Source organism: Xenopus laevis, chromosome 5L (assembly GCF_017654675.1).
Source record: "Xenopus laevis strain J_2021 chromosome 5L, Xenopus_laevis_v10.1, whole genome shotgun sequence".
NCBI lineage: Eukaryota > Metazoa > Chordata > Amphibia > Anura > Pipidae > Xenopus > Xenopus laevis.
Genome location: NC_054379.1, coordinates 71,384,369 through 71,402,199, shown reverse-complemented (window position 1 = coordinate 71,402,199; position 17,831 = coordinate 71,384,369). Strand labels below are relative to the sequence as shown.

At 37.0% G+C, this 17,831-nt stretch overlaps 1 protein-coding gene across 1 annotated transcript in view; it reads right to left on the bottom strand.

Annotated features, from left to right (window-relative positions):
• The window catches only part of LOC108716137 (laminin subunit alpha-2-like), a 433,274-nt gene that overhangs the window by 310,444 nt on the left and 104,999 nt on the right, over positions 1 to 17,831 (bottom strand). The window contains exon 4 of the mRNA XM_041562932.1: positions 635 to 877. Coding sequence (XP_041418866.1) covers positions 635 to 877 — 243 coding nt within the window. The remainder of the gene's footprint in view (positions 1 to 634; positions 878 to 17,831) is intronic.

Genomic DNA, 17,831 nt, shown 5'->3' with positions numbered 1-17,831 from the left:
AGGAGTCTTTTGTGACACTATTTTGGTTTTTGCTTACTTTTATTTAGGGTGTTCTAGAACCTGCATATTTGTTATACGTCTTATAATATAAGAGATGACTAGATCAAATTTGCTATCTTCGTGGTGCCAAGGTTCAGCATGTTGCAAGTTGAATCGGTAGACAAATTATTGGGTAGGGCTTGCCATGACCCAGCTGTATTGGTACATTTTGATAATGATAAAATTAATGGTAGATAGAAAACCATAAATGTGAGTTCAGTTATCTAAGTTTAAGGGAAGGTCTTCCAATGTCATTTTTTTTAGAAATGTTACAGCGCCACATGTCACTGTAGGTTTGCGAATGCATGGAGCTTATTAGGTAAAATGGGAGAGTTAATTGCATATGCAGAAAATCTATGACTTGTAGTGTAAGGGCATGATATAACATTCTCATTTTAAAATCATGATAAAAACAACCTACTTTAATGTAAACCATCCATATGGTGAAAGAAAGTGAACTGCACAGAACTGCCAATTTTAAGAGAATTTTAAACAACTTAGTGATCCACCACTAAAAATTCATTCAATAACTTATAGGTGTAGGTTGCTGCTGTCACAGACAACAAATAGCTAGTAAATGCAATGACTGTTTTACCTCTCCATTTTCCAGTGGGTGAATCTTCGAATAATGGGAGGTGCATATGACTTGATCATCCTTCGTGAAGGAAGCCTGTGCAGGCTGAGGGTGGATTTTATACCTTGCCAGACATTCACCGTCCGTGATGGCATAGTATTGCCAGGGCTTGTAATTCACACCGTCAAGAGATTTCTCCAAAATCCAGTTACCTGGGCGAGGGGAATTGGCAGCTTTGATAATAACATAAGCAATCTGGAACACCTAAAAATACAAAAGATAAAAACAGTAAGTATGCTGTAAATATACAGGTATGAGACCCATTATCCAGAATGCTTGGGACCCAGGTTTTTTTTTACAAACTCACTTAAGCATTAATTCAACCCAGTAGGATTGTTTTGGCTTGAATAAGGATTCATTACATCTTAGTTGGGATCAAGTACACTGTACTGTTTTGTTATTTCAACGAAATAGGAAATCATTTTTTAAAATTTGAATTATGTGATTTAAATGGAGTCTATGAGTAGATGGACATTCTATAATTTGGAGCTTTCTGCATAACTGGTTTCTGGATAATGGATCCTATACCGATACTTTGTATATCTATCAAGTCTAGTAGTGAGGCTATACTGCTCTTTGATATTGTTTGTGTTTTTCTTATACTGTGTGTATAGAGTGTACTATACCTTTGACATAAAAAGTACTTTTATCCATAAAAAAAGGGTGGTGTAAAATGAAAATGAGGGTAACAAAGTAACCAAGGAAAGCTTAATGTGAACATTCTGTACATTTCCATTCCCATATGTCATGTGATGGCTATATTTGAGACAAAAGTACATTCTCATAAATCAAATAACTGGCCATTTGCTCTTTTTATTTGGTGTGTCCATGAGTATTTATATCAAGAAGGCAACCTTCCAGACTCTTCATGAATTGACAGAAAAAAGTCCAAGAGTCCAAGTGATAAACTGGTATACTGATAACATCAAAATAACAAGTCACTTCCAACACATTTCAAAAACAAAGATTTTTCAAAGAAATTAGCCAACGGAGAATTGCATTTCTTTTTAATTTAACTGTCAACCTTTTCATACTATCCCTCAAAGTTAAAGGGGTACATCACTGAAATAATAAAAATACACTTTTTCCTAATGAAAAAAATATATGGATATATGGTATGTCAATATATATGTTATATTGCTTGTTATTTCTATTTGGAAAGAAACAGTAAAATTGAATAGATAGCAAAGTCAATCTGTCCCTTTCTATCCTTTCACTAATGTAACTGCATCTTCAGTTGGAGGAAAGCTGGTTACTCATCAGGATGAACAGAATAGAAAACTTTAATGTATATTGAAAAATTGCTTAGAATTACATTTTCTCATTAGGTTACATTTAGGTTTCATTTTTATTTGGATGGATTTTGGCCATAGAATTGTGGATATCATTTCTGTTTATTAAAACATTCCTATTTCTAATAATTATATTAGACTTGAACTAACCCTCTTATCAGTCTGTTAGCTGCAGTTGTATAGTTTTTAACTTCATGCAGTTCACTTGTTAGTAATTGGTCTCACCAGTAGGAATTAGAGCTTTAATGAATTTTCAATAAATAGTGGCAGCAAATGCACAGCAATATCACTAAATGTGCTTTGCACTTAAACTTTGAACTTCCTGTTTGTACAAGTGGCAATAAAGGATTTGCTACTGCATTTCTACAAGCCATTATGGTACTGCACATTGCTAATCATAAAGATACCAAAAAAGAGTAAATTACTTTGCTAATTACAGTCATTTTGAAAACTGCGCTGGCAGACAGTTTTATTCATGGTTCCTTAGCCCTACTATTTCCATGTAAAAATATGTTTAAATAAAATCCCAAACATCAAGGTATTTAGTTATTGCAACATTTTCTTCATAAACAAATTGTGTGTTATATATGCCCAAACCAAGAGTACTCGGTTTCTAAATAGAATGACTACTATGATTTTATTAAAGCAACTGTTAAAAAAATACAAATCTTATAAAGAATATTAGAAATATATCTTTTAATAACTGACTGTGCAATACTCGGTATAGCTGTGTTATTCAGCATATGTAAAATGCCCCCTGTTTACAATTTCCAAAATTATGTAGCATACTGTATCTTCAGAAATTCGACACACATACTGGTTTGTATATTTTTGGTATATAAACATCCAAATTAATAGCACCTCAGTTGGTTTTTATCCCATGCACTTATAAAATTAGGATTGAACAGAGATTATCTCAACTTCAAAACAATATTGAAAGGTCTACTTAAAAATAAACCTTTGAAAATATTAATGTTACAAATGTATAACAGTATTCATGTTGTCTGGTTACTGTTCTAAGAGTCATACCAATATTTGTCAGTATAATAATTGAATTACATTAGGACAGACTGGGTAGGGGGAAAACATATAATATGTTAATTAAAAATATAAGTTAATTAAAAAAACATATATAAGATCCCATACAGTAGCTGGTAGAAATAGAGACTGTATTATTAACAGGTAGAGTCAATCCATAGGCCTAACATGTATGTTATCTGGCAAGAGAACATAGAGTATACTATTTCTAGCAAGTTTATTCAGCAATTATCACATGTTGATACCATTTGAATCATAGATTCATAACAGTTAAATTCATACACTGCCAGAATGTATAGAGAGTGTCCCACAAATAGTCCATGTGTAACTAAGTCACAGATAGTAAGAGTGGTATACTGCAGTCCTTGATCTTGTTGTTCCTTAAGGCTACACATTTCCAGTGATGTGCTAAATGTCTAGGAATATTTTACCAGTTCTGAGAACACATTTTCACTGTTCTATTTGCTGACCACCACAAGTGAAAAACTGTGTAGTGCGGCGTTGATGGAATTAACAAGAACTCAGAATCAGAGACATTTTCTACAAATATTGGCAATATAAAAGAGACAGACTGTGCCAGTAAAGCCAAGTATCAGCCCGTTGATATTGGTTTTCTAATCATGTGTGCATATGAAGTGTTTTTGAACCAAAACCATGTAAAGTTATGCTATTGTAATTATTAGTCAGATGAATGAAACACTTTCAAGTGTGTTACTTAATAGAATGGGTCTCTCCAGCAAAAGTTTATTGTTGATACTATTGCTGAATTTTTCAGCAGGCATGAATCTGCAGTGAAAACCTCTATTTCACGATCGCTAATTATTTTTTTTTGTGGAACCATGGCAACATTTTGCCACTTAAAAATGCCCATTGACTTCAAGGAATTTTGTGTTTGCAGTTTTGCTTGCTCTCATGCTGCTACCAGAGATAGTTTAAAATTTAGCAATGAATAGCTTAGGACATAGAATTTCAAAAGGGACTTTTGGCCATATAGTGCATTTGTTACCTCTACCTATCATTGTATTATTTCTGCATACACAGGATAGAAATGAGCAAAAATGAAAATGAGGGTTATAAATATTTATTGGATGTAACCTAGCAGGATAGACACTTATGAGTCAGATGAAGTAAAAACATGACCATAAAAGACAGGGTCTAGTGATGGGCGAATTTATTCGCCAGGCGCGAATTCGCGGCGAATTTGCGCGTTTCGCCGCCAGCGAATAAATTCTCGAAACGCCCGCAAAAATTTGCGTCAAAAATTCGCCGGCGTCAAAATTTTTTTTTCTGAAAAAACGGACGCCGGCGCCAAAAACGGGCGCCGGCGTCAAAAACGGGCGCCGGCGTCGAAAAAACGGGCGCCGGCGTCGAAAACGCGCCGTTTCGCGAATTTTTCGCCATTTCGCGAATTTCGCGCAAAATTCGCGAATTTTTCGGCGAAGCGAAACAGCGCAAATTCGCCCATCACTAACAGGGTCCGATTGGGCCGGCAGAACTCTGGAAAAAAACCCAGTGTGCCCCCACCTTTATGGGCCTCATCAACCCAGACCTGATCTACATGGATGGTGAGGATGCTCTCTTAAGCTGTTAAAAAGGAGGAAGGCAGTATAAGGTTTGTGGTGCTGCGCTGGTGAGGGAGGCGGAATGCAGGGAGGAAGGCCCTTCAGACTGCGGCCCCAGTGTGCACCAGACAGTCCAACAGTAAAAACTATGTCTCTGTCCATTTATTACCAGATGTACTCCTCAAAACATGGATCACTTAAAATAGTTATCTTAATTGGTTCCACTTTGAAAACAGATAAGAGGATAAAAAAGTAAAAAAAAAAACTCTTGCCTGTGGAACCAATAAAGACTATTATTTTAATTTACTTTATTTGGAGTAAGCGCTACTGTCCCAATTTTGTGGAGTACGTCTAAAGCTGGCCACAGAGGCAAAGAACCGATCGTACGAATCAATGTACGATCAGACTTTCCCATCTCCCGACCTGCCACTAACCATTCAGATCAAAGTCTTACCATTCCGACCAAATAAAGTAGTTAAAGAACAGATCAGCCAATGTTCTGCCCCTGACAGAAATCGTATGATAGACAAAGCTAGTGACAGTCTCCCACTGAAAATCGTACGATCGGCAATACACGCAGAGATATTACCCGCAGCGACAAAAATTTTCTAACCTGTCCAATCGACCAAATGACCGATCTCCGCCGGACGAAAAATGTCGGGACTCCACACACGGTCTGAAAATCATACGACTCTACGATTCGTACGATGAGATCTTTGCGTCTATGGCCAGCTTAAGGTCTGGGGAATGCGTGAGGACTGTGTAGTCTATCCGAAATGTAATTGGTGAGCTCGGAACTTCTGCCCTGCTTATTTCTTTATTTCAGGATGTTCCTTAGCATGTATGCATCCCTTTGGATTGTGTGAGCACCATGGATCAGAACTTCAGTGCAAACTTTAAATGTCAGCATGTTTTTTTTTTCTGATTAATCAAATGGAACATATGATTAGAAAATTATCAAAATAAAATTGGCTTTAATTGTATGAAGCAGCTGTTAAAAAAATGTGTTATATTTTCAATGATCAGAAGTATAGTTTGGCTTTAACACTTTATACCATAACTTACCTGTTCACCCATCTCTAACAGTTATACAATGCCAATGTTCTTTCCTGTCCTTTTAAACCCACAGTTATATCATCTGTATTCAATTGTTTGACCTACATAATTTCCAGCCACAATTGCTTTTCCATTTCTAGAATGTTTGAGAAATCTGCCTGAGTAAATTGGCTCAATACCTAGGACAAAAGCCAATATCAATACTTTTCTGCAAATAAAATTATAGGCCACAGCACAGAACGTCAGCTAGCTGGGTTGTTACAGAACTTAAACTAATTAGCATTCAGCACAGACTTGGGCAGAACTATCAGCCACAGATTTCTGCTTTTTTCTATCACATGTCTGCTGTTCCCTTTATACATTTTCTTTCATCCTGTCACTCTTCTCTTCTGTGACATATATGAATAATGAAACGCAAGCAGATCATTACCTCATAGCGTTTGTCTCAGAAGAGAAGACAAATTATCTTGCTGGACTTTTTTCTTACTCTTGAAGGTATTACATTAATATTTTCGAATATTCCTTTTTCTCTGTTTCACTACCCACTGGAGCAAGTAAAACCAATAAATATATTATACATTTAGATAGTTCAAGAACATTATGTGCCAACTCACATCAGAATTTTACACTACATCTTTTTAAAGAACTTTACTTGTTTCAGTAGAATTTGTAGAGTTAGCTTTTTTCCTTTTGAGATACAGATTTTGGGGTGACCATCATCGGGGACCAGCACTTGGTGTAGCATCAATATAACAGCGTTGGTTAATACAACTGGGTGGATTTTGCCCTCACTCTATTTCACACCAAAACAGGTAAACTACTGTACGTATTTAAGCATATTTTGGGGTTCTTTATCCTGCTTTACCTAACCTTTCTCATGATTAGCATGTTTCCTATCTCTGCCACTTTTTCTGGAGAACAATACTGACCTTTGTATCTCTGCTGACAGAGACATCAAGGGGCCTATTTATCATGCTAAATACACCACACATCACCATCCCAAGTGTAAAAAATGGCATGTTTTTCAAGCTGTAGCTGTGTATAACTAGTTCAATGTTCATCCTGTTGTGACTTGGAAGCTGTTACAAACCTTTGTCATAATGTATGAATGGAATACAAATGGCTTAAATTCTAAATTTTTTATTTTATTTATTATTATTATATTTTTTTATTTAATTGCTTTCAGATGCACATAAACTATTACACCATATTTAAGAAAGTCAGTTATTCCATATGACAGAAAACAGGGCAGATCTTTTCAATGGAAACTGTTTAAAGTATGGACTGATCATTTATTTACTATGGGCTTGGCAGGTTCAATGATACAGCAAGACAATTTGTTAATACTTGCTCTTCTTTGAAAATATACGGTATAATTATGCCAAGCAGAAATTTGTGGAAAGATGTTCAGCTATTGGTAATAGTTATGTACTTAAGATTCCAGGTGGAAGCAAGTGATATTTTCTTTTAAATCTAAGAAGGGGTGCCAAAAAAAAGACCAGATAAATATCTTTATATGCATTCCATGGATTTTTGCTAGCACCCACCTTTCAACATAAGTGCTTTAACTTCAACACTTGCATTGATTATAATATGCCCAGTGAGGGGCAAATATGTATTGATTAATTGGCCAAATCAGTAGCACTTCAATTATATTTAAACACATTTCAACTTAGCCTTGGAGTGCACCCACAACCCCCCTTTTTGTATATTGGATTGTAGCCAGAAGCTGCAGGCTAAGCTTCATGTGGTTTGTAGCACCCCCACATCCGCCCCTTTAAACAAATGGTGGGCTGGTTTGGGCAGTCTCTCTCTCTTAAAAGCCACAAAAGCTAGTGTCGGGGGAGGATCTTGCCCTCAGACTGAAACCAATGCCAAGGTTCAGGAGACACTTATTACAAGTAATGCTAGTATGCAGAGAGGTACAAGACTTTTTATTTACTATGACTAGAGGTAAACAAGTTAGGGACCACTGCACGGGGTTTACCTTGATGTGGTATGATGGCTTATCAACTTTATGATCATAACTTTGTAACTAAAAACCCCTGTTTTTGTAAATACATGCACTTGCATATATATTGAATTACTTATGAGACAGAGGGCCAAAGATTGTTCATTGATTAATTGGCCAAATCAGTAGCACTTCCATTGTATTTAAACACATTTTAACTTAGCCTTGGAGTGCACCCACAACCCCCCCCCCCTTTTTGTATATTGCAAATGTGTATGGATCTACCTGTGAAATCTAGAATAATACCTAGCAGTTTAATTAATTTTACACTTCATCAAAACTATCCAGATGAGAATATGAACAGCCACATTTATCAAAGGCCTGGCAGCAAGTGACCAAAGTGCTGCAAGGTAGCATTGCTAAACACCACTGTGCACATTACTATAACTTCAGTTATGTATCTCAGATCTATAAGATGTTATTACAGAATATATATCTATATATATCTATATATATATATCTATATATATATCTATATATATATATATATATATATATATATATATATATATATATATATATATATATATATATATATATATATATATATCAATTATCAGTAGACCAGCACTCCCTTTTAAAATGTGATATTTTTTATTATTGTCATGGTATCAAACCGACGTTTCGGTCCACATTAGGACCTTTTTCAAGGATGATACAAAAAACTTTCTAAAAACACATTAAATAAATTGTGTTTTTATTTAATGTGTTTTTAGAAAGTTTTTTGTATCATCCTTGAAAAAGGTCCTAATGTGGACCAAAACGTCGGTTTGATACCATGACAATAATAAAAAATATCACATTTTAAAAGGGAGTGCTGGTCTACTGATAATTGATATACATACAATTACCGTGCACCCCGCCATCAGCAACAGCCTTGGAGTGCGGATACTCATTGGAAAGAGTATATATATATATATATATATATATATATATATTCTGTCTATTGCCATACATATTACATTTGCAGGTGCAGTTTTTCTTTACCTTTATTGCTTAAATTATCATTATATTATTTCCCACAGGTTCCCATTGCATTTGCACATTATGTATGACTAACAATACATTAATAATACAATGTTTATCCAGAGGTAGGTTTGAAATGTCCTTCAGCTTAATTAACTCCAACATATTTTTTAAAAAATTATGTTATTCTTGACACACAAGAGTTTCATTAATACTGAATTAATGACATACTTAGATACTGAGGTGAGGTTATAACTGTGAATGTGACCTTCCCTTCCTTGGCCAGAACTGTTTCTTGACCTAAGTTTAATCCTGCAAAGATAATAAAGAATATAAAATGAATCTGGGCAGATTTCAGACCACCCTGTGTCATTTAGCACTGAGAAATATGTAATAGTTTAATAATAGCCTGGTGCTAGAAATATGCACATGTTCACTTGTTTCATCATTTTGATCAAGGCACATCTAGTATATTTCAGTCCTCATATAGTTTGTGAGACTCACTTCAAAGATATACATCAAAATAAAGCATACTAAAGACTTTTCTTTGACATGGTAAGTAACTACTCAGCTCCTGCCTTTTATTCAAGTTTGCAGAAGGAGCTTTTGAAGTCACACAAAGTTATTTACATTCAATTCGCTTGGGGAACACATTACATTTGCCTTTACATGTGCCTTTCAACAGTTGGATGTAAAAAAGGAATTGAAATACAACTTTGGAAAAATCCTTCTAGCAATGTTGGACAAAAGCGATGAAAAACCAACTCAATTCTTAAGTGTTCTTTCATAAATTTTATTAGGGGATTTAAACATCAAAATAACTTCTGATGTTCAGCAAACAACAATAAAAAAAAACAACAAAATGTTTGACTGCTTAAGAAATGTATTATCCAGTGACAAAAAGGACTTTAGACCAGATATTAGATACATCTATAACAATTAATGGGATGTGTTCAACTAACAATACTTTAGTTAAACTATAGTTTATTATTTCCTCTCTGAAGGAGGAGTGGTGATTGGCTGTCCACATCCTACAGGCCTTCAATGGGAAGGACAGTTAGGACATACGCAAGAAGCATTTGTAATGCAGATGAGGAACAGAAATTATGTATTTGAGGAACCAATAAAGGTGTAACAATCCTTTTGTTTGTTTGGCTACAACACAAGGGTGAGCATCATGGTTATCTTTTCACCATGCTGCAAACATATTCAAAGATTATTTTATGCCATCCTTTTAAGAACAATGACAATGCATAATACTGTACACCCACAGTTATGCCTTTAATCTTCAATTTTCCACTGAAAACTACTGAACTTCCAAGTGTGGGCAGTCATGCATACTTGATCAGTGAGTGCCTCTTCTGCCTGGCTGTGCAGCACTCAAAAGGGTGCTAGTCTTGCAAAAATACTATTGTTTCCCTCATCTGGAGTACAGGCATGTAATGGGGCCAACAATGACTGGTGGACTCCCATCACTGGGAAGATGGTTCAACAGGCTTTTACTGTAAAAAGTAGACATCTTACAAAGTGGTGATAAACCAAGGCACAGACGTTATTCTAGCAGTGTTCTCAGGGATAGCAAGTTACAGAATTGAGCACTGGAAGCCTTATTTTTTAATACTTTTCTTTATCTTTCACACACTCCACATCCGCACTCCCTCCCACAAATCATCCAGTGACACTGTCCCGTGTAAATGCAATAGCTGTTGAGGGGGGGGCTTCCTCTCCTGCAATAATTTTACCCTGCTCCTCTTTTGTGTACAGCATACAGTATGCAAGCTTCTCCTGTACTGCCTTACTGCAGCACCTGGTCTGGCTCTGAAGTATGTCCTTCTTATAGGGTTGAGACACACGGGCAGATTCGGGGAGATTTAGTCACCTGGCGACTAATTGCCTCTTTGTCTGGGCGACAATCTCCTCGAACTGCGCTAAAGCACACGCAGCGCTTCGTTTTCCAAAGTCGACTGAAGTTGCCTCACGAGGACAGGAAGACACACGGAGGCAGTTCGGGGAGATGGTCGCCCAGAAGAAGAGGTGATTATTCGCGAGGGGACTAAATCTCCCTGAATCTGCCCATGTGTCTCAACCCTTAGATATTAAAAAGTTGTCACTACACTTCCTAATATAGGCCAACCTTAAAGGGGAACTAACGTGAAAAGTAATATAAGCTTCATCTCACTGAAATAAGCCACTTTCTCAATATAATCAATAAAACATTTTGTACCATTACTAAAATAATCAAGTTACTCTTCACTCTTATTCACCCTCTTAGCATCCTATCATTCATCATGCTCTCTTCATGCAGTCAGGGCCAGATTGACAGGTAGGTCCAAATGCCTTTTGGAGTCTCGTTTTCCAAGTGGATGTTAAGCGCTTACTCAAATAACCCATTCTAGCACAAACAAAAGCTAACAAAATAACTGACTCTGGCACACACACAATGCATGCAGAGAAACAGGATTTCCAACAGATCTGGTTATTTCGAACAAGTGAGCTGTAATACAATTTCTAGGCAAAGAGTGCAACCACTACAAAATGATGTATTAGACTTAAAGGAGAAATGCCCCCACCCCCTCCATTGGCCCCCCTCCTTGCCTTACCCCAGAATTCTGTTCCCTCTTGAAATAGTGACCATAAATGCAGAGTGAGCGAAGCGGAGCTCACGGGGGTGCCATCATCTTCTCTTTGGTAATCTTTGTGTCTTCTTCCTCCTGCCTACCTTTTGTCACAAACTGAAAGATTGCTCCATTACGCCACTCACTTCACGAACATTACCGAAGAGAAGAAGATGGCGTCTGTGAGCTCCACTGTGCTCACTCTGCATGTGGGTCACTATTTCAAGAAGAGACAGAATTCTGGAGTAAGACTGTGCATGAGGGAGGCAGGAAAGGGCCAACGGAGGGTGGCCAGTGGGGGTTTAGTTCTCATGTAACTGTCAATCAAAGATTTAATTCTAAATTACATACTGGTTATGTTATGTACATACATAACCCCATATGTATAATAAAAGGCACCATGTTTGTCTAGGTGAAGTAAATAATACCAACCAATAAAATGTTAGCTTTTAAGTAGGTGACCCATAAATTCTTCCTGATGATAGGGTGGTATAAATTAAAAAAAATACAGAAAACTTTGCACCTTTTACTACATTTACCACAAATTATTTTCTTTAAAAAAAAAAAAGACTTTGAAAATAAGGATATTTTCACTGATGTGTGTTTGCCATGAGCTCTGCTATGTTCAGCCATTTTGCCGTATTGAAATCAAATCCTTATCCTAACTAGTGTGTCCAGTAGAGACTTAGATTATACATTTTACTAAGTAACTAAAAGAATATTACAAGATATCATTGTCTCTAGAAATTGTGGAAACATTTTCAACATGTAGAACATTGTGACTGAATACAAGTAGGTTGATCTTATTTAGATCGTATTTTGACCTTTAAAAGTTAATTGTGTGTTTGAATATGACAATGCATTATGTCTGTGTCTCTTAATCATTACTGGGCTCTTTTATGACTATGAAGTTAAGTAAACGTATAATAAAACACTTTGTCACAGAGGTTATATATTCTTAAATCTAATCACTGCAGGCATTAGTTGTTGTTCACTTTTAAATTAACGTTTCATTTAATGTAGAGAGTGATATTTGGAGACATTTTTATTATTTGTGTTTTTTGAGTTACTTGGCTTTTTCGTCAGCAACTCTCCACTTGGCTATTTCAGCAATCTTGTTGCTAGGGTCCTAATTACCCTAGCAACCATGCAATGATTTGATTTAGAGACTGGCATATGAATAGGAGAGGGTCTGAACAGAAAGATGAGTAATAAAAAGTAGCAATAACAATAAATATATAGCCTCACCGAGCATTTGTTTTTATATGGCGTCAGTGACCCCCATTTGAAAGCTGGGAAGTGTCAGAAGAAGAATGCAAATAATTAAAAATATTAAAAAATAATGACCAGTTGAAAAGTTGCTCAAAATTAGCCATAACATGCTAAAAGTTAACGTAAAACTGTACCCTTTAAGATGGCCATATATAGCGAGACTCCATATGAGCCAGAGGGTTAAAAGGGCTCCTTAGAAGGGGCCATACATGGCTGGCCAGTTTAGTTTTATTCTGGAAAAATAAGAGGATCTTTCTGCAACTCTGCAAATGTACCATACACTGGAAGACATGGTGATTCAGCAAATTAAGTTTTCAAATCTGTACAAAACCTGAACATTACCCATATGGGGCAAATTCACTAAGGCGCGAAGCGCCGAACGCTAGCGTTAATTCGCTAGGGTTTGGCATTTTCGCTACTGCGCAAATTCACTAAAGAACGCTGGCGTAGTTTCGCTAGTGTTACTTCGCAACTTTACGCCTGGTGAATCTTCGCTAGCGACGAAACTACGCAAATTCACTAACTTGCGCAGTGTAGCGAACGCTACCTTTCACGCTAGACTTCCTTCGCCACCTCAGACCTGGCGAAGCGCAATAGAGTAGATAGGGATTGTTTCAAAAAAAGTCAAAATTTTTTCTAAGTCCCAAAAAACGCTGGCGTGTTTTCTACATGATGGCTGATAGGCTGAAAAAGATTGAAAATTTTTTGGGGCTCCCCTTCCTCCCCCCTACATTTCCTGACTCATGGCAACTTACCTAGACAGTGGGCACATGTGTAGGGCAAAATAAAATTTTTATTTGCAGATTTGAAGGTTTTCTAGGCATTTGTAGTGCAGATACGTGTTCCTCCATTGAAATTTGAATTGCGCGCCGTATGCAAATTAGCCTTCGCTAGCGCAACTTCGCTTTATATAGCGAATCAACGCTAGCTCAACTCCGCAACCTTACGCTACCCCTGTGTGCAACTTCGGATTTTAGTGAATTTGCGAAGCGCTGGCGAAACTACGTCTGGCGAAGTGCGGCGAAGTGCGGCAAAGTTGCGCCTGGCGCAACTTCGCATCTTAGTGAATTTGCCCCATAGTGTCTATGAAGGTTTTCATTCATCCAGGTAATGGTATATCTAGTAGAAGTACATCTAGAGCAACTGGACTGAGTAATCATTGATACAATACATATGAGCCTTTAAGGCGAGACCCAAACAGTTACAAGAAACAGGTGATAGATTGCTTGAAACAACTTAAAAAGGAGGAGGCCATCAATCCACCATCTGTACCCCAGAGAAGCCACCCCATGCCTTTACAGACACTCCAGGATACACAAGGTAGGAGCCCCACTCAGTCCTATTGTCAGCAGCATCAACTTGGTGACATTCAACATTGCAAAATACTTGGCTAACATATTAGCTCTATTGGTAGGCAAAACAGTGCACCACTTCAGAATGCCAAAGGGTTTGTCACCAAAAGCCATGGAGTTAAATTAGAGGCAGAATAGACATTGGTGTTAAATGATGTCACTTCACTGTTCACAGGTACATCCTTTATAATTATATTAGCAGATCTGACAGTAAATTAGACAACTATATGATACAACGGTAAAAGACTAATGCAACAGAATGAAGCCTAGTTTTGTTTTTCAGTTTTTTTTATCATTGTAAATCTTTAGCAGTTTAAGCAAGGACTAATTAGACAAAAAGTAAACTCAGGAAAATGATAAGACAAGCAGTGAATGTTATTTAATTACTCATTATCACTAATTCTCTTTTTGTGAGTCAGAGTATTGTACAGCTTTTTTGCCATGGGTGCATAATTAGCTATTACTAGACAAGACATACTGCAAGACAAAAAGTCTAAAAAGGCATTTAAACATGTCCCCATAGCACTCACAATTTATGGAACCAGCCGTAGTCCCATGAATGACTACTGTGAGGTAAAGCATTGTTTCCCACAGAGAAGAATAATATTATTTCAATTGATCTATAGTAAATTATTAATTTGCAGAAAGGTTAGCCAATAGAGCAGAAATATGTCATTGTAAGTAACTCCCAATTGTTCAACTACTGCACTTCAAAATAAGTCTATCAGTTAAGAGGCTTTATAGCAATTTATTATAGTCAGCAGGACAAAACCACTTATAAATACTATATCTGCTACAGAAACATGTGGTTTTAGTGACCTAAGGTGCTAATTCTTCTCAGCAGAAATACACTCTAATGGAATTCATACAACTGTTTAGCTGGAATAATTTTTAGTCTTTTCTGACAGTTTTAAGCACTTGGTCAGGGAAAAAAATCAGCATGAAATGTAAAAAAAGTAAAGTACTAAAAAAAAAAAGCTAAAGAAATGTTTGATAATACAAAGAACAAAATCAAGGGAATATGTGTTTCAAATAATCAGGATGGAAAGAATTCTTCTTTTAATTAAGTCATAATTTCAAATTTCAAAGCGAGTGTGGGAGCTGCTAAGCGAGTCTTGCATGTGACTAAGTGTTGCATGTGAATTAAGTGTTAAGCAGCGTTAAAAACCTTAAGGCGTTGGTGTTTGCTGTGCATGCTGGGTGCAAAAAGGGAGTAAGTGCAAATAACTGACTGCTGTGTGCCCTGTGTGTATCTGACTGAGACAAACAGCTTTTTCTTTTCTCTGTTTGGGGTAAACTCGTAGATACATTAAGTGCATTTATTTTCTTTTTGTGTTTCTAAGGGAACATTTTAAAAAATACATTAATAAGGGGTTGTTATTTTACTGCTGGTAGCAAACAGCATTTTTTCCCCCTCTTTCTTCTAATTAAGGGGGAGGAGTTAATCAGGTAAATTCTGATCAGGCTTTGTGTGCTCTTTGTTGCATGTGAATTAAGTGTTAAGCAGCGTTAAAAACCTTAAAGGAATTGTACAGTGTAAAAATAAAAACTGGGTAAATATAGGCTGTGCAAAATAAAAATGTTTCTAATATAGTTAGTTAGCCAAAAATGTAATGTATAAAGGCTTGGAGTGATTTGATGTATAACATGTCAGTCAGAACACTACTTCCTGCTTTTCAGCTCTCTTGGTTTACACTGACTGGTTACCCTGGCTACTAGGCAGTAGCCAATCAGAGACTTGAGGGGGGCCACATGGGTCATATCTGTTGCTTTTGAATCTGAGCTGAATGCTGAGGATCAATTGCAAACTCACTGAACAGAAATGTACCATGTGGCCCCCCTTCAAGTCACTGACTAGCTCAGAGTTATAGAGCTAAAAAGCAGGAAGTTGGATTCTGGCTGTTTAATTAGACATCTGTTCACTCCAGCCTTTATACATTACATTTTTGGCTAACTAACTATATTAGAAACATTTTTTATTTTTTGGATAACTGGGCTGATTTCGGCTGTGCCTGTCGGCTACAGGCACTTTGCTAGGGATGGGCTGCACCTCAGTGATGATGGTGCAGCTGTTTTGGGAGAGAGAACATGGCTAGAGGGTTGGAGGAGATTTTAAACTAGTGTGGGGGGGAGGGTTCAGTAAAAGATTCAGTGGAAGACAGGTTAGATGAGATAGTGTTCAAAGAAAGGGAAAATGGGGGAGGAGATTTGTCTGGGGATACTGTTAAGGATAGGGAGGACCACATGTCATATGTTCAATATGGTACCAGTATTAAATGTATGTTTGCAAATGCAAGGAGTCTGACTGGTAAAATGGGAGAGCTGGAGCTGCTGGTGATGGAAGGAAAATATGATGTGATTGGTGTGGCCGAAACATGGCTGAATGAGTCGCGTGACTGGGCAGTAAATATCAGTGGCTATACTTTGTTGAGGGACAGAGGCAATAGAAAAGGAGGAGGGGTATGTCTGTTTGTTAGGCAGGATTTAAAAGCTTATATAAAGGAGGAGGTTATGTTAGAAAATGAGAGGGCAGAAGTCTTATGGGTGGAGTTCTTCACCAATTGTAAAGAGTCCAGCAAATGAATTGTAGGCATATGCTATAGACCCCCTAATGTAAGGAGGAGGAGGTGAAGCTACTCATGCAAATAGAAAAGGCTGCTAGTTTGGGTAAAGTAATGATAATCTGGGATTTCAATTACCAGATATTGACTGGAGAAACAGTACTGCTAGATCAGTTAATGGGAACAAATTTATAAACTTGTTGCTTGACAATTTTATGGCACAGGTTGTTGAGGAAGAAAGTTAGTCCAGCACCCACTGTTTCATGAATAAAACGGCCTTTATTGGACCAAGGGCATTACAGCAACGTTTCAGACCAACTGGTCTTTTATCAAGCTTGATAAAAGACCAGTTTGGTCTGAAACGTTGCTGTAATGCCCTTGGTCCAATAAAGGCCGTTTTATTCATGAAACAGTGGGTGCTGGACTAACTTTCTTCGCTAATATTGCCAGTGGAAGGTGGCCACTGGAGGACGTGCACCCAGCCAAAGAAGTGAGTTGCAGTTGTGCTGACTACTAATCTGCTACAGGTTGTTGAGGAGCCTACCAGTAAAAATGCTATTCTGGATTTAGTGATCTCAAATGACCCAGAACTTATAGCAAATGTGCAAGTCATTGAACCCCTGGGCAATATTGACCATAATGTTATATCATTTAATGTCTGGTGCAAAAAACAAATATATACTGGGGCAACAAAAACCATGAATTTTGGAAAAGCTAATTTTAGTGCCTTGAGGGCTGCCCTACAGAGTATTGATTGGGGCATAACGTTTTCAGCTAAAAACACAGAACAGAAATGGTTGTCATTTAAAATGATATTAAATCATTACTGTTCTCAATTTATAAATGTAGAAGCTCTAAGAATCATCCTATGTGGCTTAATACAGAAGTAAAGAAGTTAATAGGAAAGAAGAGAAAAGCATTTAAAAACTACAAATCTGTTAGGACAGAAGCTGCATTTAATGAATATAAAACTGTAATAAATGTTGTAAATCAGCAATCCGGAAGGCAAAGAAAGGAAGTGAAGATATAATTGCGATGGAGGTGAAAACTAACCCTAAAAATGTTTTAAAATAAATTAATAGTAAAAGGATGCAGGTTGAGAGTGTTGCTCCATTAAATAATGGTACCAGTATGGTTGTAACAGAAAAGGCAAATGTGTTAAATCAGTTCTTTTCTTCAGTGTATACAATAGAGGAGTCTGAGTTCCCAGGCTCACTTTATAGCTGCACTAATGGCTCAGCTCAATCTAGTCAGTGTCTGACTCAGGATATGATTCATAAAGCTTTAATGAAAATTAATGTAAACAAGGCTCCACGGCCTGATGGCATACACCCCCGGGTTCTAAGGGAGCTTAGTTCGGTTTTAGCCAGCCCCCATTTCTGATTTTCTCAGATTCACTTTCATCTGGTATGGTGCCAATGGATTGGAGAAAA